Source organism: Mesitornis unicolor, unplaced genomic scaffold (assembly GCF_000695765.1).
Source record: "Mesitornis unicolor isolate BGI_N332 unplaced genomic scaffold, ASM69576v1 scaffold2165, whole genome shotgun sequence".
In the NCBI taxonomy this organism is placed as follows: domain Eukaryota; kingdom Metazoa; phylum Chordata; class Aves; order Mesitornithiformes; family Mesitornithidae; genus Mesitornis; species Mesitornis unicolor.
Genome location: NW_010184745.1, coordinates 265,148 through 292,793, shown reverse-complemented (window position 1 = coordinate 292,793; position 27,646 = coordinate 265,148). Strand labels below are relative to the sequence as shown.

Below are 27,646 nucleotides of genomic sequence, written 5' to 3'. Positions count from 1 at the left end.
CTTTCTCAAGGTGGCTGTGGCAGCTTAAGAGCTGGCCCAGCCTTACATTGCCTGGGACCAGCACAGACTGCCAGGTCCTCACGTCTGCCTTTCTGAGGACTTGTCTGTATCTGTGCTAAAACTGAAAGCAACTGCAGTCTGCTCCACTTTGTGTAAATTATACAGGGCCTCAGGTTCCAGAGAATTTACCAAATGGTGTCTTCAGCTGGACAAAGCCTGCGCGCATAGGAGTATGCAGAAGTTAATTTAACAATCTGGTCCTAACGTAACTAATGCCTTACTGCTGCCATAATGACATTGCCTAAGTTTTTTTTAAATTGTATTTAATTATTCCATAATTGTTTGAAATTAAAATGTGGCTTTCTGTCATTATAAGACCCATGCAAACATGTTGGTTGTCTATTTGCTGATGCCCTTCAGGTTGGATCCATTTGTCTTACTGGCATTTTTTCCACTTTCTCCTCCAAGTGTCTCATTGCTAAGTGTGCTTCTTTCTTCCAGAGAGTGACCCTCTTTGGAGAAGCAAATAATAGCACTGCAATATATGGTACAGAGGAATTCTTAACATGCCATTACCCCACTTACAACACCCATAAAAATACAGGTAGCTTATGGGGCTGACTCTCTTCTGAATGTACTTGCTGTTTTTGGAACAACGTGCTATCAAATTACTAAATGTAGGATGAAAATCAGAAAGCAGTGGACAGTTCTGGGTCACATTTTTTAAAATATTTGAGAAGATGCATGTGAATTTTAATGGCTGTAAAGAGGTAACATTTGTTGGAATTGTTTCCTTTGTGGAAAGGTGTGGGTGTTCAGCTTTTACAGATTTTTCCAGCTTCCCTCCCCCCCCCCACTTAATACTTGAAAAAGCTGACTGGAAGCAAAATGTTTATCTTTAGTGTCTTGAATGTGAACAAGGCATTTGGATTGGGAGAGATCGACAAAGCTTTCTAATCTTTTGCTGAATCTTAATTGCTAGAATCTAGGGCTGTATTAAATATCACAATAAGAGGCCTAGAAGCTTAGTGGCAAAATAGCTGCACATTAAGTAGCCTTGGTTCCTCATGTGCATCTTTTCCATTTTATGGCCTAATTAGGAGAATAGCTTCATAATACCTGTTTGTGTAATTCTCCTTAGTACAGTGTGGTTCATGAAATGACACTAGTCCTCAGGTTTAATGGATGTTTAAAGTATACTCCAATTTAATTTTTTGGCTTTAGCATCCTGGATGAGGAGGCAGGAGGTTGCAGGAAAGGAAGGAAATAACACCAAAACAATACATTCTGCATTTTACAGTAACCTAATGTCATTACTGGAACTTAACAAAAATGAGAAGTTTCATTTGTAGCCTGGGCTTGAATTTTAATTGAACAGCATTTGCATTTGTTCTAAACACTAGTAATTAGGTGTGTGTTAATTGCCGAATGACTGTGCTGCATAAAAGTGAAACAAGTTTCTTCATGTTGAGTCTTTTTAGGAAAACTGGATATCTTTTTACTGCAGTAGAGATACCAGTGTTTACTCCAGGAGAACAGGCATCCAAGTTCACAGGGCTCAGTCTAAGCTACGGAGTTAATTGGAAGCAAACTGTGTATGATAGACAAGTATTTATTGCAGTGTAAGTGTGGATAGGAGGCAATATTATCTCCATAGAATATGCAAAATAAATAGTAAGAGGAAGCATTGTTATGACAAGTTATTCAGCAGCTCAGCATAGCACAGTACACTTAATACATATTTAGGCTTAATTTATTGTATTGTTATATAAATGTGAACAACCATAGGTCAAAACTGATTCAACTTTAAAATTCTAGCAATGAAGTACCAAGCAAACATTTGACTTCAGAATTTGTCAGAAATTTAATGCATTTTTTTAACTAATTATATTCGTTTGCATGTACAATCTTTTAAATGTCTACTTGTTTTAACTGGAACAGATTGTAGCTTTAAATTAACATGCAAAAAATTAGCATCTCTATTCCAAAGTGGTTTTCCACTACTCTTTTAATAATAACTAAATATCATCCCAGACATTAGGAAACACTGTGACCAAATAAGTACAAGTACAGTGAGTACAGAGCATGTATAGGACAGGCCTATTAATTTTCTAAAATACAATAATCTGAATAATAAAACCGTGCCTACAGTTGAGAAACTGTATCATCTGCTTAACTCATAGTGGCCCTGAAGACAAGTTACCATGACATGCAGAGACCTGTCCTTTTTTTCCCCTGGTGGTTTATACTTCAGAGTACCAGTTGAGATTCAACAATAGTTGTTGAGATTTATCTGACATTGTATGTTTTTCTGGAAATGTGTTTGAAGTGTTTTACTTCTTTCTCACTAAATTACTGAGGGAGTTCTTTGCTTTTGAATGCATTGTTTCTTTTAGTAATTTTTCTTCCAAACTTTTGGAAATACACATGCTTTGTAAAACCTAACCTCGGGTGTACTTTACAATGCTCTAAGTCTCCATCTTGGATTGGAAACAGAGAAGAAACATGTTTTCTGCCCTTAAAAGATTTTACTTGTTCTACTGGGTGGAACCTCCCTACCTAAACCTCCCAGGCTGCCTGATCTCAACCCAGAATAACACCAAGAATAAAAATGGTGGTGCATGTGTTTTAAACTGGTCCAGGAAATGAAGTAGTGCAACACAACCATTGTGTTACTTGTAGCAGAAGAAAAAGTCTATTAAGGCTTATATTGAGGGTTAATGACTTTCATATTTTTATGAGTATTACTAAGAATTTACTGACAGGGTATGCTGCACTGCTGTTGTTTCTTGCAGATATTTCTAAAGCTCTCCTCAACTGATTTAGATACTGAAATAAAATGAGCCAATTAACATCACTTTGCTAATCCTCTTCATTAATTCATACATTATTCAGAGTACTCACAAAGCGTGAGTCGTGTTTTGCAGAGTATTCTGCAAAGGTGAATTCCTTGCTTTTAAGAGTTTAGTGTAGTACAAGTGAACATTCCAGGAAAGTCCCACATAAGCAGATACTGATTTTGAAAATAAATATGAGTATTTTCTGGTTGTGCATATATCCTGCTTCAGAATATATTACGCAACATACCAAAAAGCCTGCCCTTGCTGTTTGTTCTCATCTCCCTGATATTTCTTAATTTGTGCTTTCAGTGGAGGAAGACACAGAGGAGAGCTCAAGATCTGGTAGAGAATCTGTGTCCACAGCAAGTGACCAGCCATCCCACTCATTGGAGAGACAGATGAATGGAAGCCAGGATAAAGGTGACAGAAAAAAGGCTGGAAAGGAAAAGAAGAAAGATCGAGATAAAGAGAAGGAAAAAATTAAAGCAAAGAAAGGAATGCTGAAAGGCTTAGGTGACATGTTCAGGTAGGTACTTTGCCATCCAATGTAAGAATGAATTCTAAAATCAAGTTTCACCTTCTAGTCATTCATTTGTATTGTCACTGTTTGCTGAGGCCATATTTTACTATACATGTATATGCATGATGTATATAGGCAATATACAAACAATATCTCAGTTTTTGAGCCTGAGTGGTGTCACGAAAGGGAAGCAGCACAGAATGGAAGAGGATGAGATGGCTGACAGGCTGAAGGGGCTGCAAAGTTAAAAATGGTTTTAAGCAGCAACCTGCTTGGTCTTGGAAAGTGTCTCTGGTGCTGTCTAAGTAGTGCACATATCCTTTGGCAGGTCAAGCAATTTTGGGTTTTGATTTTTTCTTAGACTGTGCTGTTCCTAATACTGTACCCACAGCTTGTGTGTTACTAAATGCGTGTTTTTCTTTGCTTTACTATTAAGCCTGTTTAGTATCACAGAGACATGATGTGAAAGAGATGAATCAGTTTGAGATTGAAAAACAGCATGCTCCTCTCAAGGAAAACAGGATCTAAATAAGCTTGTGTGCTCTGAGAACCCAATCTGGAGAAGGGGTCAGTGAAAGACCTGTATTTTACCAAGGACTGAGTTTTTTTGAAAGGAGTCATCTCTCCAGCAGACATAAGTGATCTGAAAGGAGCAGACTGCTGAGGGACACCCTGCTGTTATGGGTAAATGGTGAAACATGACAGACACCTTTGATCACTTGTGGAAAGGGGTGAGAGAGCAAGAAAACCAGTCTTTCTTTTAGCTAGCTAGAGTAAATAAATATATCTCCAAGAAAAAAACAATATTAAGGCAGTGTTTGTTTTCTTTTGTATATGCAGTGATTCATTATTTAAATCTGAAGTGAGATACCAGCATTATTTTAAAGATTTATTAACAGTGATTCTGCTCTGCAAACGCATAAATGGAGCTTCAGTTAACTTTCATCCTGTTACCTTCTTTATCCTGTAAAACGTAATTGAACCTAGGTTGTAACTGCATAGGTTCTTGAGAGTTTTTCTGTGTCTGTGAATCATATTACAGGATTAGTTAATAGAAAAACTAGTTAATTAGAAAATATTAGTTAGAAAATGTATATCAGGTTGTTAGAGAGCATATGCCACAATATCAAAAGACTCATAGGAGATAGTCCCATACTTCAGACAGGAGGAGAGCACTTCAGCCTGGTTCCCTGCGAGTCTCACAGAGAAGCCCTCATCTTCTTGCCTGCCTAAATTCAAGCCTGGAGCTGAGAGTTGCACCCCATGCAGGGGGAGAATGGAAGATCAAAGATACAAAATGTTGACTGGTTCTCTTCTGCAGTCTTTGCTGTTTTTCTACAGCAGAAAAGACTGGCAAAATCAAGGCAAATTATAAATGCTAAATTCTGTGGACTGTAAGTAGCTTCTTGGATACCATGAGTACTATTTTGTGAGTTCAGTCAGAAAGTGTTTACAGCATCTTAAATCCTTGGGCAGCTCCTTGGTCCTCTGTGTTCTCCTCTGTAACAGCCCTGGTACCCAGAGGACCTGTGAGATAGCTGCTTCATCTTGCAAGCTTTGGTGTGCAGGCAAAGGCTGACTTGCAGAGAGCGTCTCATCCAAAGAGGGGAGCCTCCATGCTCCAGAGAGTGGCTCAGTGTGGGGCTTGTCAGCTCCTTTCTGCCCTCCAGCCTTAGCGTCTGATGTCTGGTGTTCTCCTGAGTGCCAAAGTGGAAATTAATACCATTTTTAATCAGGTGCTTCCAGTTAAATAGGAAGTAACCTTGTCTGTATGCGTGATGTAACACTTCTGAAATCTTTAATCTGGAAAGAACAGTAATTTGACTGATAGGAAGGTCTGATTGCTTTGTTGTTTGCTCTTCATAACAGTCAACATTTCCTTGAGTTATTTTTTTCCCCCACTACCTGTTCTGAGTGAACTTTACATTCAGTCTCCTCTTAATTAACGTGGGAGCAGTGCTATCCAGATGCAGTTGACTCCTCCTGGATCTGTAAATTAGCTTGCACCTTGTCAGCCCACCCAGAAGAGGTGCTCCTGGCAAGCAGGGAAATGCTGATTGAAGGAATTAAGCATTATGGCTCATTTCCACTCAGTGGTTGATTTGCTTTGTTGACAGGCTTCTCAATAATGTTTGAGAGATGAGCTTTATTATGTCTGCAAGATAAGCTACTGCTTCTGCCTATAACACGCTTTGTTTTTCTGTACATCTGACATATATCATAGCTATCAAGTAATCACTGAAAGAAGTTGTGCAATAGAAAATAATGATGACAGTAACATTTAAAATTCAAGCCATGATCAAAGCATAATTGGATGTTTTGGTTCTGTGCAACATTGTGATTTCTTCGTAATTCTTTTTCTTTTCTCCTTTTTCACTTTTTTCTTCCTTTCCAGTGCTCCTATCTTAAGATAATATTTCTTCATTAGGTTGTATGGGCAATAACACTTGCAGGATGAAATTACTGTTAACTGACACTTTATTCCAATGTCTGTATTTAGCCAAGGGGCTTTTTATTGCCTATATGGAAACTGGCAGCTCATAAAGTAGAGTCTATGTGATGTATAAAAATAAGTCTCCTTGCCTTCAGTTAAAATCTTAGGATTTGCTACTGGGATCTTCATTAAATTGTACTGCAAGATGGAAACTCCCACTGGAGAACCCTAGGTTACATTTATCCTTCAGCATCTACTCATAATTTCCAAGAAATCCCTGGATGATTCAGGTAGTAGGTTAAAATCATAAGTAAATCTTTTAAGCACTTCCATTGTTTTACTGCTTGTATCAAACATAATAAAGAGGATTGACGTAACCGTGAAGGAGAACTGTAAAACACAGGGTGCAGCCTGCATGGCTCTGACACACACAGCATCCATGATTTTCAGAGGACCTTCGCTGACACTGGGCTGTGGACACTCTGAAAGTTCACATTTCTCACTGTGAAATAAATCTGTCTAAGCATGTGTGTATTTCTTTTTTCAAATTGACATTTCAGGGCAGAACAAAATTATTTATTTAAATTTGTCATTTGGCTGAGAGATTCCTTTCTCACCACAGATGGACATCATAGGGCAAAAGTTAATCTAGAAGAGAGTTTAGCAAAAATATTGGTCTACTGGAGGAGATGCAGGTGCTGCAGAGCTTTCCTTACCCCTGAACATATTTGTTTTACCTGAACAGTTGCATCATTGCTGTCCTTCTTATCCCTTCAGTAGGTTCGTGCACCATGTTCTGTGGCTTTAAGCCCATACCAGGGGAAACTGTGCAGTTCCTTCTTCTCCATTGCTGGCATTTAGGGAGTGCCACTGCCAGCTGAGCAAATAGTTTCTGGGAAGCTGATAGGAGGTTCTGCTAGTTTCTGTGTTTCACTAAAGGCAGATTGAATGTTTTGACATCCAAACATTATAAAAACCTGTATGCTTCTCCAAGTGCAGTCTAAAAGGTGTTTACTCATTTCTGAGCCTGATGGTTATTTTTAAGTACAGATTTTTCTTCTTGATAAAAATCAACCTGACAAAAACATTCAGTTGATGAATAAGTCATTGTAGCGCTGCCATAAGAAGGAGGCAGTTTCAAACAGTGCATCTGTAATTAGTACAGGTAGCGATATATTAATTTGATGGGCTTCTATGTTGTGCAATTCTTTGACATTTGTCTCCTGAGAGGGAAAATTTTATCTGCCACCTTCATTTCCCCTCCTCCTTCCCCTGTCGTCGTATTTCCATTTATGAAAGTAAGTGCCCTCAGATGTATGATAGGGAGTTTTGAGATTGTCCTTATTTGCAGGTTTTGGGTCATGAAGAAATGGCACTCTGCTGTGGTGCAGCTGATCACTTAAGATCCCTGTACTTCATTCATGCTTATTCCCAGCATCCAAGCTTGGCTGTTGTTTCTAGATGGGTGACTGGGACTGGTGAACTAATAGATGATAGGCAAATGAAGGTGTAGCTCCACATCTTTCCCCAGCTTTCTTGAGCCATATCTAATTTTCCTCTATGATCATCCCTGAACCGTACTTCTGCAAGACAGTGGCATCACTGTTATTATGCCACTTTTGAGGGGAATTTATCTTGTTGACAAGGAAGCAGACAGCCATGCTCTTACTGGGGAGTTTGTATAGGTGAAATCTCTTTGGAGAATTTTATGATAGAAGAATTATGTCCAGCAAGTGATCAGTGTCAGGAAAAGATATATCTGAGGAATAACATCCTAAGAAGAAACTGAACTACCAAAATGTGGAGAGAAGAGGGAGAAAAAGCAGCTTTAGGTTTCCAAAGGGAGGAAGGGCGTAGGGAGGCCAAGCTCTCTAGTCATGTCTTGCTGGAAATATTGGAGGGACAGTCACTGCCTGATAGTAAAACCTGCTGAAACAAGACATCAATACGATTGTATAAAAATGGATTTGCAAATGCAAGTGATATTGTTTGAGTTTACGTGGGGAACTCCCGAGGAGAACAAAAGATGCAGGATGTACACATTGTGTCTTAACCTTGAGTTTAAGCAGGAAAATGTCTGCTTTGGTTTTGGAGGTTGCTTATGAAATGGTTGTAATATAATTTGAAGCAACTGTGGCTAAGTATGTTATACGAAATAAGTAAATTTTCTACTGTAGGAATTAATAGGTCAGTCCCACATAAACATAACTTTTCAATGGGGAACATAAGCTGCTGTGTGTTGAAGTTCATAGAACAGGACAGTATGCTTAAAATTAATCATGTGCACAGGTATTTTTAGTACTGGAGGCTATTTTGAGGGTATTTGGAGACGTGGCCTGTAATTTTGATGGAAGTGTAAGGTATAGTCACTGAACTTTAATTCCTCTCTTAACTATTGTAGCGTGCAGGTGGGTAAATCGGTGCACTGAATAGCCAATGCAAATATAATGGTTCTAGATTACCATAAAATGTAATCCTAATTAGATTTAATTACATTTTAAATGGTTACTGGGAGCTTTACAGTGTTGTATCTTCCAGTTTTGTGGGTGGAAATAGATAATTTAGCTTGCAACTTTATTTAGCTGAAATCAGATATACTGTTGTCACTTTTTTTTTCCTTCCCCTCCGCCAGCTGCTTCCAAGTTGCACTGGACATGTCCAGATTCATAAACTTGTTATTTGTAGCTTTGAATTACACATTTCAACCACATTAGTCATCTGAGACCTCTGACTGGGCATTTGGGAGAATAACATACATGGATTTCTGTTGCTTGTTACATGACTTCCTTGCATTGCCTACTCTGGTTTTCATTTAAGTTTTCTCATCGTAATGTCTGTGAGGAGATGAAAAGCAAATCACAAGAGTTATACCACTGACTTAGTAATTACCTTCTTTCTCTTTCATTTAATAACAACCTTCAGAGTTTTAAGCAGGCACATGACAAAAAGGTATCCAAGTTGTGTAAAATACTGTTGAATTATACCCTAATCAACAGGACTGGCAAATACCTCGAACTCTATGAAATAAAATCTGTGGTTTGATTTTCATCATTCAGTAGCTTAAGAAGAGGCAATAATGGCATTTGCCTTGGAAGCGTGACTAATAGGACTTCGTATTGGTAAATGACACTTACTGATTATGGACTTAATAGAAAACTTGGAAACTGGCTCCAAAAGCTGGATTTATTTCTTTTTTCTTCAGTGCTCTGCTCATGGCACAAAACACTGTAAATCTTGAGCCTTAGAGCAGAGAGGAGGAGGTTATTGCTTAAACACCTGTCAACCGTATATTTTCAAACATGGAAGCTTGTTGCTCACACACTGAATTGTGCCTGAGTTTGCTAATGCTTATCTGAGAGCACCCCCGACAGCTTGTGGTGCTTGTGCTGAGACTTCCATCAGAAGCACTGAGCTGGGTCGTTGCTCAGGTAAATGGAATCTGGGGCTGTTTGTGCTCTGGTTTTTGCCTGGTACTACCATGAGCCAGCTGGCACAACTGTCATTAAGTCTACATCTGCTTCCCCTCTTCTGCCACCAGCTAGAAAATGTGTGACCTGCTACAACACTAGATGCAGGGTATGCCTTTTCAAGCTTCAGAGGAGGAGCAAAACCCTTGTCCTGGTTGCAAGTTGGATACTGCTAATGACACCTGCTTTTCTGCACTGCTCTGGGCTACTTTGTCCTGATCCGTTTGCGAAGTTTTGCCCACCCTCTGGGATGCAGAGAATCAGAAAACCTTTCAGATAAATCAGCCATGCAGCAAATTGTCGTCTTTGATGCAGACTATTACCCAGGACTCTTACAAATGTCTTTTAAAGCATTTTCATATTCTTCGCTTCCTTCTGTCCAATTAAAAGTAAATAAGGGAGTGAAAGAGATAAGCTTGACTGAAAATAGCTTTTCTTTTTTTGGAAGGGCAAGTCATGCTCCTTCTTTCCTCTCCGCACTTTTTTGCCTTCCTGTTTTCTTCTGCTTGGTGGAATCAGTCGCTTTGAGGAACTGTGTGTTGCATTGCCTGCAGACTCAAACACGCTGGCTTTTGACTAAGATATCGTTGGGGCAGGGGGCAGTGGAATGGCAACTTTGTGTTTCTAAACCAAACAACTTCACATAATCTGTCAGGGATTTAAGGAATGCAGCTTCATTAAGTGGTTAGTAAACTCTGTGACTTTTAAATGAAACAGAGAAAGCAGCAGTATGCTATTGTGCGAGAGAGATTTGAAGAGAGAGATTAACATAATTGTATGTGGCTTTCTAGTTTGTCATTCTGACAGAAAGCAGGGCTTTGCTCAGTGTATTCTTAACACTGGATTTTCCCAGAGTAAATTTTGAACTTGTAAATCTGATGGGGTGTATCATATGGTGGGGTTTTTTAATTTGAATAGAATCAGGGCTTTTGTTTCTAACATCCAGAAATGAGTGTCAGGATGACCTGTTACTAGAGACGAGTTCATAGTGGCTGCTAACATATTCTCTCAGAATTCTTCCTTTGCTCGTCAGCGAGTTTAAATAGAGAACCTTTGACACCTACAGCACCGTCTCTGCCTGCAAAGCAAGCGAGGGAGGCAGGCAGTGTGACAGCTGAGCCCTGCGTGATCCTGCCCGGCGTTCTGCGGCGCTTCCCTTCCAGGCCCGCCGGATGAATATAGAATGCAAGTGTCAAGGATGACACCTATTTTATAATCTCTGCAAAGCAAGCCTTTTCAGAGAAGAATTTGTTGACAGTTCAGAGATTCAAAGTCAATTTCAGTTTTATCTCGTGTAGAAATAGGATTTTTTTCCTCCACCTGATGTGATAATTGAAGACTAACTAGGCGGTGTCCTAGTCTGTAACAAAGTATGGTAAATAAATACTGTCTTGAGACCTGAAGGATCTCCTTGATGAAAAGTTCTATTAATGACATTTGTTTCGTTATCCATTGGAAATGTTCTTTGGAGATTTCATTTAGTACAGATAGCACCTGTACTTTGGTGTACATTATGGATGCTGTAGATGATGTTTTTAAAGCAGAGTCTTATTTGAAAATCCTTCTTAAAAACAGGAATAGGAATGTTGTCTTAGGTGAAAATTAATGCAACTTCATACATTTTTATAGCTGAAGATGAGATAGGCTATTAAGTCCTACTTACTTGAGGTACTTAAGTTGGCAGCCACAGGACAGCTGATCCTTTTGTAAAAGGCAAAGCTCCAACTTACTACTGCATTTCACTTCTCGGGAGCAACAGTCTGTATTCACAGTGCGTGGCAAGCTGATGCCTCCTGTTAGGATTTCCACGTGTCCTACTGTTGTGTGGAGAAACAGTCATTAAAGACAGAGTTATGAAACACTTCAGTGAAAATGGCAAAATAGGTATCAGCCAGTATGATTTCTGGAATAGAACATACCGTAATAGAAATAGTCTGTGAGCCCCTGCATCTCCCTGAATGTAGTAAGACAGTAGTGGGTATAAGGCATTAATTCAGAGGGCTTATTGAGGCTTTTAAGTTGTTGTTTCAGAGAATAATAAGAGGAACAAAAGTTTTGTAGAAAGAATGAGAGAAGGACATACTAGAAACACAACACTGGTGGGGTACGCAAGTGGTATTTCCCCCACTTTGAATCTGTTAATTCAAAGAACTGAAGAGATACTGAAAATACTGCATTCTTGGAGTGATTCAGGCAGGAAAGCATCTCTGCTTGGTTCAACTCCTGCTCACAGCAGTCCAGCTTCAGCATTTCATCAGCTTGCTGAGTGTCATGCCCAGTTGAGTTTCAGATATCTCCAAAGATGGAGACTCAGCAGCCTCTCTCTGCAGCCTGTTCCAGTGCTTAACCACTCTCCTGGCGAAAAGTATTTGTCTTCAGTAAGAGGAGTTAGGGACAAGATACACTGAATAATCACTGCTACAAAATATCTGAATCAATCAACGTGTGCTTATCCTTCTCATGAAGCAAAACCATGTGAATGTACAATAAGATTCTCATCCAAAAAATTTAAAATTTAAAGGATGTTTGTGATATGTAATTACCCTCAGGGACTTACTGCCCCACAGTTCCTTGAACACCAGGATAGGAAATATTGCAGCTAAGCATGCACTTGTGAATGAGAGCCACCCATTACATGCTAAGTGCTAAGAAGAGGTTATCTGTAAACAGGTTATTTTTACTGTGCTTCCAAGCATCTTACACTAAATTGTCTTGGACTGGCAACTATTAAGATACCAAGCTTGATTGGCTGATATGACACCTAATAGTGTCTGATATGATCCACTGAACTAGAAACTGTGATTATTTTCTTTGGAACTGAGGAAGAAGCAGTCTACAGAAATCTTCATTTCTACTATTTCATGCTACACCAGCAAATGTCACCAGGTTTTTACTTAAAAACATAAAATTAGCGTTGTGTTAATGCTGATACTTATCATGTAAAGTGTAGATATCAAGTAAAACCTCAGGCATTTGTAGTTCAGCCAGTCACAAAAAAAGGAGTTTTATATTACTTTTGGAAGGGGAGAAAGTATTATTTTTAATTCCTTCTGTGTTTGGCAGATTCTTTAGAGTTTAATGTAAGAGCATAAGAAGATAGTCACACAGAGCTGAATGATACCCAGTGAGTTCCCGTACCCCAGTACTTTGACAGTGCTCAGTAGTAGCTGCCAAGGGTGGGGTATCAGAACAGGTAGAGCAGTCCTTCCCAAATCTCTCTTCCAGGCTTTCAGGGATCTGTGGCTCAAGGATTTCTTAAGATGGTGCCTTTTTGCTCAAGTACAAAATACGGTGTGCATGTGTATTCTGTTCTGCACAGTTTGTCCTGCTACTAATGATCTGGGGTATATTTGCCTAATTCCAAGATGCTAACAAAATTTGTAGCATATTATATGCAAAAAAGTCTTTTAGAGATTATGTAGAATGAATTTTGTATCAAGGAGCTGCTTTTACATTACAAGTGCGAAGATCTGATTGCGATGCACTGCAGTAGATCTGACTCATTATGTCAGTATTTTATGGCACTCAGGTAAGCATGTTTGCAAAGTAGCAGTAAACCTTTTTGATGTGCAATAACATTTCAGTAGTTAATGTAGTGTTCCACTGCGTATTAAGTTTTACTGCTTCTGTGCAAACTTACAATAAGCAGGAGTGCAAGAAAAGGCTGTAGATGTTTGCAAAATAGACCCTGCTGGAATGTTTTCACTTCATACTAGTTTTACAATGTAAGTTTGAGCTAGCTGATGATATGGTTAACAGGGTATTTTGAAATGTTTTCTTCTGCAGAACATAAATTCATAGTTTCTACAGTTGTTGACTTTTTTGATATCAGTCTTGTAGCTTCTAGTCCTAAAAGGAGAAAACCCATAGTGTGGTTTCATGTAACCACTTGGTGGTCTAAACTATTTTCAACAAATAGTATGCTACTGATATGGCTGTTTTAAAGGTTTAGTATCATACATTGACAGTATGTTGGTAATGTTGTATTGGTAGAGAAATTCCATTAGAAATAACTAGTTCAGTAGCTATGACTTCAGAGACCTGGCTTTGGCAGTGGGATCTACAGAGTCAGTCCTTACATTGTTTGTGCTTGCAATACAGAAAACTCCTGGAGTTTGGCAAGTTGCTTAATCTTTCAAGAGGAACTGTTTTTTCATTTTAAAAATGGGATAGTACGTTGTCCATGCTAGTGTCTCCAAGGGCTTTGACATCCTGTGGTGTTTCCTGTGTTGTAGAAATACGTAGTATTTGTATGCTAAAAACATGTGCTCTCTATGGCTTCCAGATGCTGCTGTTGAGTTTAGTTTGAAGGTGGATGGATGACTGAAAATGTATGTAGATTTCCTTTTTTTCTGCTATGCTGTTATAGGTAAGCACTTAGTAAGAAAATGTCTAATCCAAAACAAAGTTTATGGATTAGCTATAAAACTTCTGAAAAAGAGGATTTGATAACAAAAATGCATCTATAATCTTAGCTTTATCAGCATTTTTGAGTACCACAATAATGAAAGTATATTTTTATACCGATTGCAAGTGCTTCTAACATATTCAACACCAGGTGTGCCAGCAGTATTTAGAATGCAAGCTGAATTGCTATTACACATTTCAACAGCAACATACCACAAATAAATCTCAAATATTTCACAGGGTTATTATAGATGATATCTTTGTCTTTAACCCGACTGCTAGAATCCTGAAATTCAGAGCACAACGTGCTGCCACAAGCAGGAGTTTTAGATGTGGTGTTACAGTTAAGGTATTTCTTTTCTCTGAAGTTGCTGAGCAGGTAATGATACCAACAGTATTATAATCTGTAACTGCTAGGAGTCCTGATATCATCTGTGGAGCTCCAAATACTTTCCTAATTCTGTTTGCCTTTCATAACTGCAAAGGGAAGAAAACTGCTTGTGTAAGATAAATAAAAGGTGAAGGCTCAGTGCCATTTTCATTGATATTTTTTTTAAGATTTATTTTAGGCTATATATTCAGAAGAAATATTAAGATGGCAGTGGGAATTGCTGTGCACTGTGTGCAGCACTGAGCATAAGCAGAGCTGATCTCACTTGGAGAAGAACATCTAAGGAGCTGGATATCTTTGATACCAGGATTTGGCTTATTTTAAACATCATCTGGCTGGGTTTCTAAATAAATATAGGCACAATCATTCACTTCTTATAGTTCCTGAGAGTATATGAGGGAGAATAAAAATATCAGTATGTAAGGGGCTTGTCCAGGTCTGAGATCTTCAGTGCTAGAAGCTTATGTGTATGGTGACTGGAACAAAAAAAAAACAAAAACCCACCACCCCACAACTCTCGGCTGTATTTAGTCCCATGCAAGTCCTGGTTTGTACACCTTTTTAATCTGACATAAGTCTCTGCTCCCAGCTTGGCCCTGAGATAATCAGCAGTGTAAATCACAATTGATACAGTTATTTCAACTGCAGTTGCCGTGAGGACAGCCCCAGCTCTGAGCACTGGCAGCTACAGAATGCTGGGTGTCTCCAGGCCTCCAGGTAGCTCTGGGCAAGCCCTTGCACCAGCTGCTGCAGGGACTCGCTGCCAAAATGACTTCCCAACCCTTGATGCACCTGAGTCTTGTTACGTCCGCTCCAGAGACTGTTTGTTCCAGGGGTGCTGCTGCAGTGCAGAGTCTCCCTCTTCGTTTTCCACCCAGAAGATGCTGCTTGTGTAAACTGAATTTTCATGCCGCAGGGCAGAATATCAGCTGATGGAATAGGCAGAGATATGTGAAGCCAGCAGTGGCATGTTAATGTACACCAACCAGAGGCTTGGCTCAGACAAAGTCCTATGCCTTAGCCCTGTCATTGTAGCAAACTTTCCAAATAACGTACCTGTTGCTTTCTGTGCTCTGTTTTTTTCTGACAATGTACATTCGTGGGCATTCAATGTACCTTAATTGAATTGTGTACCAGAGCATGTTGTAAAAGTATCCTATTGGCATTATTACTTTGCTTTTGTAATTGAAGTTTATTTTTTTTATCCCCAAGGAGATTTAGTTGGCACTGTGGAACCCAGCCACCAGGACTTGGGTGCTGCAGCTCAGAGAGGGTAGTTGCTGTTTGGTGGTGTAAGCGTCCACTGAGAAGGGAATGGCAGCTGCATGCTTGTCTGGGTTTTAAGGATATTTTGGTTAGGCTTGTCCCACAGATCCTACCTACAGTGTTGTCTGTTGTCCTCTGTTGGAAATCGTCTGTGCCTTCCCTATCTCCTATAACTGTAAATATATGAATGAGGCTAAAGATATAGAGACATCACCCATTGCTTAATTTATCCTACAGAGGTTGTTTTCTAGGAGATGTGTATCAACAAAGATTTTCAGTAATTGACGGAAAAAGTGCTGACTGTCTTATTAACATTTCTAGGTAATGAGATCTGTAGGGAAGTTCTAATCTTTTGAAGGTTCCAGATGAGCTGCCAGTAGTTTGATTAACCTTTTGTGTGTCTATGTTAACCTTTGCTGATTTTATACAGTGTAATTGCAACGCTGCAAGACTAAGTTGTTGGAATAATGTTACTGCAATTTCCTGGTCTAACTAGCCAGCATATTACATTTGTGGCCTTGTTTCTCTGCCTGTTGCATGTGCTTAGCGAGCATCTTTAGGCGTTTTCTTGTTGTAGCTCATGTGTACATAAGGCAGGCCATGCTCATATATATATGCGTACACACACACACACACACACACATATATATATTCAAGTAAGCATTTCAATTGTAAAATGAAGATTCTGTGTATTACTGAGGGATTTTTTTCCTTTTCTGCCACAAAAGCGTTGAAGCAAATTTCCCTTGCAACTTTTCTCTTATTTTTTTTTTTAAACCTTCTCTTGGGTGCCAGTAAAATGAGTGGGTTTTTATGTTTCATTAGCATTTCTTATAAGGTCTGCCTTTAGACCAGTACTCATTTTCTAAATTGTACTTCTGTAGGGCTGGAAAAATGGTTACCAGATGCAGTATGTGTCTCTGGCCTCAAAGTGTTAGATTTAACAAAAGAAGCTAATAGAAATGTTCAAATGGACCCTTCTCATCATTTGGACTTCTTGGAGCTCAATCAATCTTTCATTATTATCAGAGTTATTCACGCAGAGGCAGAAGTGCTAGTATTTCTCATAATCAGCTCTTGAGCCAGATGTAATTTGCAATTTTGAAGCATTGTATTTTGAAACAATAATGCATTAAAATGAACAGAGCAGGAATTAGGAGTACAGTTGTGGAGCGAGCACATTGAAGAGTAGAGTAGCCATGGGTTAAACGTTCTCTCTAAGCACTTTTAGTGGACACTAGTAATTAGAGGCACACAATCTAGTATTATTAATACCTAAATTGGTCCACAATTACTAAACTAGTCTGCGGAGTGTGACAAATGCAATAACAGAAGTCTGCCCGTCTTGCTGCATTGTTGCAAGGCAGTGGGCTTCTGGTGGGGAGCGCTGGGGTGAGGTTTTTGCTCAGTACAATGTGAGCACGAGATGGTTGGCTGGCCCTGGCACCTGGTGCATTGGGAAGAATCGCTTTAGATTCAACCAGAATCGACCTAGAAAAGAAAAATTTCTTATGCTATAGAAGTATAACTGCCTTGTACTTTAGACTCAAAAAAAGTCAACCGCCTGTTAATAATAGGCTGCTCTTGAGGCTTAGAATTTTGGATTATTATTTTTTATCCCTGTGTATGCTGTTATGTATTGCAAAGTAGATGGTTGTACGTCTGCTTTTATGTATGTAGTCTGTGAAAGATGTACTGGTGGCTTGCACTCAGATTTTTTTCAGGAGCCTGCTCTTTACTTTGTAAATGAGACTTTATGTTTTTGCGATTTGTATTTACAGTTTTTCAGTTACTGTTTAACATCTCACTGCCCAGTACTGAATTACCTAACAGGCCACTGCAGTCTTGATGGACAAATTCTGTCTGAGAGGAGGGACAGGAGCAGTTGTAAGTACATTAAATGACAGTAATGAAAGGATATGTTGCCCATTAAGATTACATTATCTATTAAAAGACTGAATTAGCTTGGCTGTGTCACATGTATGAGCTACTTTCTTCACTGACAAATAGCACACAGAGTATCAAATTTAATCTTGAGACAAGTAACTTTGTGGTCAATTATCGCTCTCTTTTTTGAATACATACACAATATTAAAGAGTTTTTCCCACACAAAAAAACTTCAAAATGCTTAGACTGTTATGAAAATTCCATTAAAATGTCATGTACTCCTTCTGTGGTTGTTCTCATCACAGATGATTGCTAACATAGTTGTGTCTGAGCAGAAGCTTTCTTTTCATTCCTTCAGGGATGCCACAATCCACAGTTTAACAGGTTTTGGCTGACCACTATGAAAATGAGTTATTTATGGTGACTTTTAGTACATTGTGGTATTGCTTACTGAATTGATTTGGTCATGCAACAGAAGAATCTCTTGTCTGTCTGCCAACTTGCTACTGTCTTTCAAGTATTATCATAGTAAAACTGTCCCCACTTCCTTTGACCTTCTCAACCTCTTTTTAAACTGCAATAGTTTGGATTAGTTCTTAGGTTTTTTTCCTTATGATTAATTAATAACTTTATTATTTATTTATTTATTTTTTTATTTATTAGCACTGTTAATGGCTCCAGCTAGCTTTAGGCAATCATGAGTAGCAATACAAAAAGATTATGTTCTGTTTAAACATTTGCAAACAGATGGTCTTCCCATAAAAGAAATCTGTTTTTAAAAGTTCCGCCATTTTATGCTGGAAGTAAATATTACAAATGCTTAAGTTGTGAAAAGAGAGCGACTTGGTGTGAATAATATTCTGCCTGTTGTGTCATGCCTTTCAGGAAATGTTATCAAAACTGTTTATGAAAATAATTGAATGAAACCTCATGACATGTCTCTTGGTTTGGCATCATACCCATTCTCTATGAAGTTGGGATACTGACTCACAAAGGCAGGCAGATTAAGCTTCAGTGGCTGGGAACGGTTACCGATCCCATATGTTGTTTCCACATCTTTCCAGGAAGTTGTTGTGGGAATCATCAGGGATGTTGCACATGAAGTGTTGCAATTTATGCTCTGTCCTGGCTGCTGTTTTCAAGTAGCCTTAGTTTTGTGAGCTGTACTAAAATCCCCACCTGAATGGTGCTGAAAAATGTCTTTTCATGTTTGGAAAGTGAGGCAGAGGCTATTGGGAGAAAATGTGCAAATATCATATAGAAGACCTTCACATACTTTACAGTACTCGCGCACAGGGTTGCAACTTCAGGGAGGGCTGATAATTTGAAGTTGTAACCACTTCTGTTCTCCTGCTTTAAATTTCTGTGTTCATGGCTGAGCGCATGAGTTTATTCTCTGCTTGAAGGCAAACTTCATTGCTCTGAAGAACTACAAGTGAACCTTTTCAGAGATATTCTTCATTTTCAGAAGTTACCTATGTCCTTTCGTGACACATCTTTCTTGGTTTGGGTCAGCAGAGTTCTCTGGCAACCCTCTTGGCAGGGCACTACTGCTGGATGTTGCACCAGAAGGATTGCTCCTTTACCATTTTATTGTAGGCAAGGAAACATGTGGAAAATTCAAAGTTATAGATTCACAGAATCATTTGGCTGGAAAAGACCTTTAAGTTCATCGAGTCCAACCATAACGTATAAATGTCCATTTTAATTATGCCCACAGGCTCCCACAGTAAGGTGCCTTCTCCTGCTGCCTGTACATCAGTGTTTCTGCATCATCTCAGAACAGTGCTGCTGCTGAGTCACTCCAGCAGTCATTCCACTCTGTCCTAACAAGTAAAATTTGATTAAATGTGATAACTGGCTCTTTCTGTAAATCTATTGCAAATATATAAACATTTTGCACTCACAAGCATATATTTAAAAATAGCGCTTTCACAATTTTGCATCGAAAAGAAAGCTTTTAAACCCTCAAGTCATCACTAACCAGGGTGATATTCGTTTGTGTGCTATGTTGAATCCTTGTTTATGCTTATTAAACCTTTTTTTAGCAACAGAATGTTTCTGTGTGTCGCAATAATATTTTGCAATATAAATCTTATGATTTTGCTGATACAGCAGGGGGAAGAATATTACAGAAAAAATTGCAAAATCTTTTGAGTGGTGTTAGTTTGTGTGTGTGTGAATACTGTTTGCTACTATGGGGAAAAGAGCATGCCTTGAAGACAAAAAGTGCTGATAGAACAGCTCAAGACACTTACCATTTGTTAATTTTTAATGATGGTCTTTTTTCTATTAAGGAACCTAATGCTACTGAACTTCTGTCTCAATCAATTTTTGTGTTTTTTCATTAATCAACTAATGTATGTTTCTTCTATAGCTCTTTATTCTAATGAAATATGTGGATGATTTGGCAGATGACAATGATCTCATCAGTAACGCATCAGAGTAAAATCCATTTTAGTAGATTATATTATTTTTGTTATATCAAGTATTCTGATATATATCCTTTTAAACTGAAGCTATTTTTGAGATAAGTTGTGAATGTGGAATTTCTGTTTCTACATCCTCCTTTCTTCATTTGTTCTATGTATTTATTTATGCAAAACCATTTACGTGTTCTTTATGTCTACATGTGTATTTTATATACATTTCACATATTTTATATATATGGCATCATACTGTAGCATAAGTTTGTTTTTAAATGTTCTGCTACACTTTCTTTTCTGTTGAGTCTCACACCATTTAGTTGCTCCCATGTGTTGGCCCAAAGCCGCTGAAGACACTCGCTAGTCACTGCCTCTCTGTTGAGGCTTTGGATTAGGCCACCTCCTGGTTGGTAACAGTCACTCAAGCAAGCACACTTGAAAGTAAGCCAGCTTGGGACTGACAGAGAGGTTTGGGTATGCATTTTAGTTTGATTGAATTATCCGGAGTTCATAGGATTTCCTATTTGAGGGTCAAGCTTCAGGCATATAGGTCTGTGTCCTCAACTTTTTATTAATAGTAATGTGACAAACTAGTATCATAGGGACTGAGGATGGCCCTTTCCTCTGATGTGACTTAGCTATTATGTTTTAGAGATCATACTCTTAAAAAATGGTCCTCTTACATTTTTTAATTTCTTCACTTACTGTGATTGCTATTGTTGGCTGAATTTGAGGATTAAGTCTGTGGATCTGTGAATATGATTTTGAGCATTTACACTTATCTTGAAACTTTCTCTAACCCTTAATGTAAAAGGAGAATTAAGGAGCTATAAATCAAGCTGAACCTTGGAGTATCTTGACAATTAGAGTGAACAAGATTTCAGCTGCTCTCTTTCATCAATTTCTCACACTTTTGGATAGACAGGGTATTTTTAATTTACAACCTGTATTTCAGTTAGTCATAGAAGTTTTTTCTTGAGACTTTTGCTTAGACAGTTACAAAATCAAACTGCTTTTTAGCTATGCTTTTTTTAACAATTTAGATGAGAGAGCTACTGAATAAACTAGCTGTTATGTGAGATAGTGTTCCTGTATTTATAAATGTTGTTGCTATTATAAAGATTTTATTCTATAACTGTACAGTTTGTGTCCTCAAAGAAGTATTAAGCTATGTCTATGAAAGAACATGTTTATGAACAGGAAGGTAATTTTTTTTTAATTATTTGGAGTTTGGAGGAAAATGTCCACTTTCATTTTGCTCTTTATTTTCCACCATGCATGATAATAGTCTGTGCTCTCGTTCTAAAAATTCAGACTGCAGAAGTGGTGGCCGCAGGTCAGTGTTGAGCTGCTGTGGCTGCAGGTACTCCACAACGTCTGGTGTAGCTCAAACTTTAGCATCAGAACTTTTTTTGTCACAAATATGTTAACTTTAGGAGGCAGTAGTGTATGCAGTTTTGCTGCACGTCATGTGGTAGGTTTTGTCTGTGCACTGATTTAGGTAGGGCTTTTATAGCTCACAGTCAAATTATTGGCACTGAACTTAGCAAATGACAGGAGTTTGGAATTAGATTTCCAGGACTGTCTGAACATCAGTGCCACAGATGCTCCTTTTTTGCACTGTTTTGGTTTTTTATTCCAACAGTAGTTCTTACCTTTGTTTTTAAGTGCTGCTCTCCTTTTCACTAATGCAAGGAGCATTGACAGTGCACAGATCCTGAGCTGTGGAGTTCTCATGTCTGCTTCAGAAGGCAAGTTGTGATTTCATTTGCATTTGTAAGAACTGCAACAAGTTTCCCAGCAGCCAGCCTCACAGCAATGAGAATGAGACCATCACAGGTTCAGACAAGTGCTGAAAGTCTCCAGGTGCTTCAGGCGCTCGCTAACCAGCTGCGTGCAGCGGAGAACAGCTCCTACGTCTGTGGAGTGAGCGGTGAGGGCTGGAATCAAATCACTTGGCAGTGTCCTTAAGGCCATGTCCTTGCAAAAGTCTGAAGTCTCTTTGACGTTGGGCAAATGGGTGGTGATTGCTATTTTACTAGGAAGCTATCATTAACCATTGCACTTCGGGAGTTTACAGCCTTAGGTTGTTGTCATTAAGTGAGCAGTCTCTTCAGTGAGGAAAGTTTATTACGTGGGCATGCCAGGACATTCAGTATATGCATTATGGAAGAAATAGTGTTGGGAGTGGTAAGTTTCCAGAGTTGCCGTGGGTCATGTATGGAACACAAATCCTAATTCTATCTTCCCTCCTTTTGAGTACCTAAATAGTAGAGAAGTAAGCTTCACAATGATGCAGCTGCTGGTGAGTTGTAGGGAAGATGAAAAGCAAAGGTAAGCCAAATCTTTTCCCTGGGCTGATTCACTAAAATTGGGATGTTTTAAACACTGGCTGTAATTCTAGGCACCTGACCTGCGCTTCTCTTCTTTTGACACATGCAGCTACCAATGGCCACTGGAGAGCAGCAGGGAAGGGCTTTACCACTGGCTGTGAAGACAGTGCCGGTTGGCTGTGGGATGTGCATTTGGTGTTTTGAAAAGATACTGGCTTGAATTTCAGTGGTCTTAATACTCTTATTTTTTATTTCTAAGTGTTCTGTTTTACTTAATATTCATAAATCAGAGTAGGAAACATCTACCTGAGGAAATTAGAAAAACTGATAATTTTAAATAGCTTGACACCAGTGTAGTCACCACAGTACCATGGTTGTGCAGTCGAGGGAATATTTAACAGCTCCCTTTAATGGTATGTCTTAGTATTGCTGGATGTTGCTCTTCTGTAGTTAAACTTGGCTCAAATATGAGTGTTAAATAATTTATGAATGTCTGTTATAAATTCGGTGGAGGGGATGCTGATTTGGGCTGTGGGTTTCATTATGACTATAAATCGTACTTCATGGAGCAAACATTTCTAATAGAAATAACTAGCAAGCACACTTGTGTTAGTAAGAGTAATCTTACAAGACCTTTTGACTGATTTTTGGTGTGGAGAGTGTTGACCGTTCCTACGGAAATTAAAGGTGTGGGTGTACATGTATGTATATGTACCTGTGTATCCCCATCACAGTTCTTTTAAACACCTTTCTCAAGTGTTTGGTGGAGCCTGAAAAAGGCTTTTCTTTGTCTGTTACTTCTGCTATTACAAGCTGAAGCTTAACAGAGATGCTGTTAGACTTGCAATCTCAGTGGAAAAGAAAAATCTTGAACTTGTAAATATTTTTGCACAGAGGTCTTGCTAAAAGTATGCAGACTTGTTCAGAGCCAGACTCACGTAGGGCTGTGTGTTTCCAAACTGCTGTGCATTTTCTTGACTTATGAGTGTTGTGGAGATACTATCTGTGCAGGTGATGCTGTTAAGAACACGAAGCCTCAATCAGGGAGGGAGGAGGACGGCATTGATTATTCCAGGTTTGAGTGTAGGTACAGTGCACTTAATGTTGCTGAACTTGTTACAGGCAGTGGTGATTATGGCAGATAAATCACTGCGGGGGGGAAAGTCTGGAAAAGGCAACTTTGCAAGACCACCATGGTTCGTGCTCTGCCAGGCTGTCCACTGCCGGGATGATCATGGAGCTTGTCTGAGATGGGCACTGGAGAGTCTCTGGTCAGAGTGGGGACAATGTGACCACCCTTTGAAATGCCTGGGCAAGGACCAGAGGTGTCTTCTGGAGACCTTATCAGGACAGTCCACCAGGGCAGAAGGAACATTCATTCCCAGATGATCTGAACTGTGAAAGAGAAGAAGGGTTGTTGCCACATCTGGCTCACAAGTTAGAGCAAATTGAACCCTACTGCTGCTCTAAGTGCTGCCCGTGGGGTAAACCCACCTCTGCCACTGTTGAAACACAGATCAAGCATGGTTTGTTCTGGACTCGGGTGGTTGGATCTGGAAACCCAAACCATCGATTTTTTTCTAGGTTTGTGCTATATGTTAACATTAGAAGTACTCTCCCCACAATGATGCAGCCTGACCAGACGTTTACTAGATTGCTTACAAGGATTATTAGAAATTTCCTGTGTATTTATTTTTTTAATAAGGTATTGATTTCAATATATTTCTGTTCATCTTTGTAATGAATTGATTTATGGTAGCAGAAATTCTGTTTTGCTGCCAAAACCTGATGGTTACTGACTAATTCAATTTTATCTTTTTTTTTTTTTAACCACTATTTCTTTTTCAAAAATAAACTGTCTACTCCAGAATTTGGTTCCTTTGCTTTTCCTGACATTTGGAATGGGTCAAGAAAGGGCAGGAGGCGGAAGCAAACACAGGCGTCCCAGAGATGCTGTGCCACAGTACCACATATGTTGTGTGTCTCCTCGCAGCTCTGTGTGTTCTGTCAGTCAGACCCCTGCCACCCCCGGCACTCCCTGTGTATCAGGGTACAGTGGCTCAGTTCCACTGGTTTTCTGCCAAAACCCCTCTCTTGGCTAGAGGATTTAGGGCTATTTTAAACTAACCATTCTCTTTTGTCTGGTGTATGACATCCAGAACTTGATTTGAATCTCTTGTGTCATATATGTAAACATTTTGTATAATGGTTTTGACTACTCTCTAATAAATAGCTGGATGTTTTAAAACATACATCCTGTTGTTTCTAGTCACTGAATTTAAGTATGTCAGTTTTACATATAACGTATTTTAAAATCAGAGACTATGTAGTATTTTGTGTTTCTTAAACCTGTCATGTCCTCTGCCTTTCCCTTTTCAGATGGTTATTAAAGTTGAACCATTTTAGTTTTCATATGCCGGAATTACTTTGGAAATGAGCTATCTGGGAACTGTGGAGAACAGCCATGCACTTTAAAGTTTGTGTCCCTGCTCCTACACTGTATTGTTTTGGTGGTGTTATTTTTAAACAGCTGCCCTAAGAGCCATAAACATGGTTGTGCAGTATAATAATATCTCTTGACTGGCTGGCCAGAAATTAATCTTTCTGCAGGGTCACGGTGTGGAACATCTTCAGCCCACACAGTGGCTTTCTACTGGAATCATCAGGAACAAAAAGGAGAATATGATAAACGCCTGATGAACTCTCCACATTGTAAACAGTTTACATTAATGGATCAGAATAAATTTTTAAGAACTCTGAGTTTTATTTCACTGTTTGAGAGCATTTGGGGCGTCCTCTCTGCACAACTGCTGGACTTTGCACATTTCAGTGCTTTCATTTCACTTTTGATGTGAACCTGAGTGTGAAGTGCTGCGTCAGTCTGCTCTCATCTGAGCGTTTGATTAGAAAAAGTAAAATTCTTGCTGCTTTTGGTGTAATAAATGATCCCATGTTTAATAGGTGTGTATGATAATAAGATACGGGTTCACAGATATCTGTTATCCTTTCTGCCTTAAATAGAATATTGCCATCTGTATTTAAGTGTTTGTTTTGTTTGCTCTATACCGAAGTCATTTCTTTCAGAGTAGGTCTGAAATCTCTAAGCAATACACACAGTTTTGTCCTAATAATAACTATCTCAAATGTCAGACTGCGCTCTCCCTGAAAGTCTAAAAGAAAACAGTATAATGTGCAAATATGGAAGAAAGCTAAAATACTTGAAATGCAGCTGGTGGAGGGGAAGAGGAGACGTGAAGAAGGCAAACGCTGGGTTGCCAGCATCCTGCTTCGTCTGGGACAGCCCAGCCTGCTCCATCCCTCCACTCATCCTCCCTGCACTGGAACATCCTTGGGGGGAAACAGTCATGAGGGACAAAGTTTAAAAAACACTTGGTGCTGAAAAAGAATAAATTTCCATTTTTGGATGGTGTCCATTGTGTGGTGAAGCTGCTTTTGTGGGGCGGGTGGTGCTGTGCTCTGGGCAGTTGTCAGATGTACAACGCTGTGTCTCTTGGAGTTCATATGTGAAAGCCTTTGCTTAGTTAAACTTGAGTTGCATTCTTTGGCAGTGATAGTGTTGAGTAATTTCTAAAGCATTGTTTGACCGGGTACTTAAGAACAGTAACCCCAAAATCCTGGCAGAAAAGAGGAATGTGGTCCTATTATTTTTGTTCTGTTTTGTTCTGTTCTTTAGTGAGGAATTCTATAAACTTTTACAAGGAGAGAAATAAAAATAAAATTAAAAAAACCTATGCAAAATAACACTGAAAGCAGCCTGAAAATATTAAGAAACAGAGATTCTGAGGTCTTTGGACTTTCCCTTCCTGGTTTCCAAGCAGCCCTTCTTGAAGGACTCTCTTTGTCATAGGAAAAGGAAAATACAGTTTTGTTCATTTCACAAGTTAGATTCTTTTTTTGTGTGTTATTAACAGGTTTGGCAAACATCGCAAAGATGACAAGAGTGAGAAAACTGGTAAAATAAAAGTGCAGGAAGCTCTTACTTCAGAAGAGGAGAGAATACGAATGAAGCAAGAACAGGAGAGGTAGACTTCAGTATTTGCTTAAACCTATAGAGAGAGTTTGTTTTTTAAATCAAATAACTGAAGTTCAGTTTTCACTGATGAAATTTCACAAATGTTGATATGTTTATATACTTTAAATAACAAGACAAAGCTGAATTTATTTTGGACATTTATATCAACAGCTTCTTTGGCTGCATTAAGCGTCTTGCATAGACCCAAAGCTCCTTTCCTTATTGAGGAGAGTGGAGTAATAATATGAAATGTTTTCTCTATACATTCTATTAACTGATTTTATTGACAGTTTCAGAAAACAAATATTTATATAGTATGAAATATGTTTTGTATTTTTCTTCAAAGTCTTGCATATCTAGATTTTTCATTGATATATTTAGAAAAAAAACCCTAAAAATTACACTTATCAGTATATTTGTCACTGGAGTTTAGTCTATTTATGTGCCATGCAGTCTGTTTATGAAATGCTATGTATATTAAAGTGCTAATTGTAAAAATGAGTGGTGACTACCTCTATTTTTCCTTGTCAGCTTCCCTTAACATCAAAAACCTATATAATACATATGTCTCATGCTTTTCTCAATATTTCCAATACACTCTCCATCCTGTCTCTTGTAGCCCTAGATGTCTGGTGCTTAAACTCTGGTGTGCCTTACATCAATTTAGTCAAAATCTTGGAAAGCTTAGGTTGTAAATTAAGTGATATTCAGGGATGCATGTGAAGAGAAAACCTCTTTGAGTAGACAACACTTCAGTAAGGAGACAAACTTTAAGGTGTTAGAAAGTTTGAATGCTGAATGATAAATGTATTCAGAGACATTTAGCAGTGAAAGTGAACTATGAATTGGAAAGATTTATCTAAAAATTCTACTATAGCTCAACCATAAGTTGAGGATTGATGCAGGTACTGTGGAGGGAAATGTTGTTGTCCTCGTACGGGAGGTGTGACTAGTTAATCCTGATGATATCATTGACCATCATCTCTATGCATCTTGGTCTTCTGTGGGTCAGAACAGTAGTTTGTAAATTATGACTTTATCACTCTTAAGAGCTCACTGGAATAGCAGAGTGGCAATAACTCCTGCGTAGTCTCCTCAGTTAAACCTAAAATAGTTTCCTTTCAGTTCTTTTAGGGTTGAGTGATTTACATAGTGGTTAAGGCAGGCTAGGAGTATACATTTATTAGTTACTGAACTTCAGCAGTAACTTGTTAAACTGTAGGAACTTTATAAGTTTGAACTATTTGGATTACATTATGGAAGATAATTTTACTCTTCAGCAGATACAGTAGCATAAATTGATGTAAAAATTTATTCATGTCTTTCTCCATCCATTCTGACAGCAGAGTGTGGCTTGATTGGTTTTTAATTTCTCTTTTTTTATTAAAAGTGAAGCAGGGTCATGAAATTGTTCCTGTTTTTAAAAGCAGTGTGCTTTCAGATTAAATGGTAAAGGGGAATACTGGAACTGAAGAAAATATGTGCCTTTGGATGTGAGGGTGTTTGTGCAGTGAGCTTCAGGCAGACCAGCCACGTTGTGGATAAACTCATGCCAGGGGTGCAGAAACATTGCAAGCTGCCCCCGTCACCTCAGGCAGCTCAAGGCTGGGGGAAGGTTTAACACACGTGCGGCGCCGAGCC

At 38.8% G+C, this 27,646-nt stretch overlaps 1 protein-coding gene across 1 annotated transcript in view; it reads left to right on the top strand.

The window, feature by feature from the left end:
* The window catches only part of PARD3 (par-3 family cell polarity regulator), a 310,634-nt gene that overhangs the window by 166,529 nt on the left and 116,459 nt on the right, over nt 1-27,646 (top strand). The window contains exons 20-21 of the mRNA XM_010184574.1: nt 3,150-3,366; nt 25,905-26,015. Of these exons, the coding sequence (XP_010182876.1) occupies nt 3,150-3,366; nt 25,905-26,015 (328 nt within the window). The remainder of the gene's footprint in view (nt 1-3,149; nt 3,367-25,904; nt 26,016-27,646) is intronic.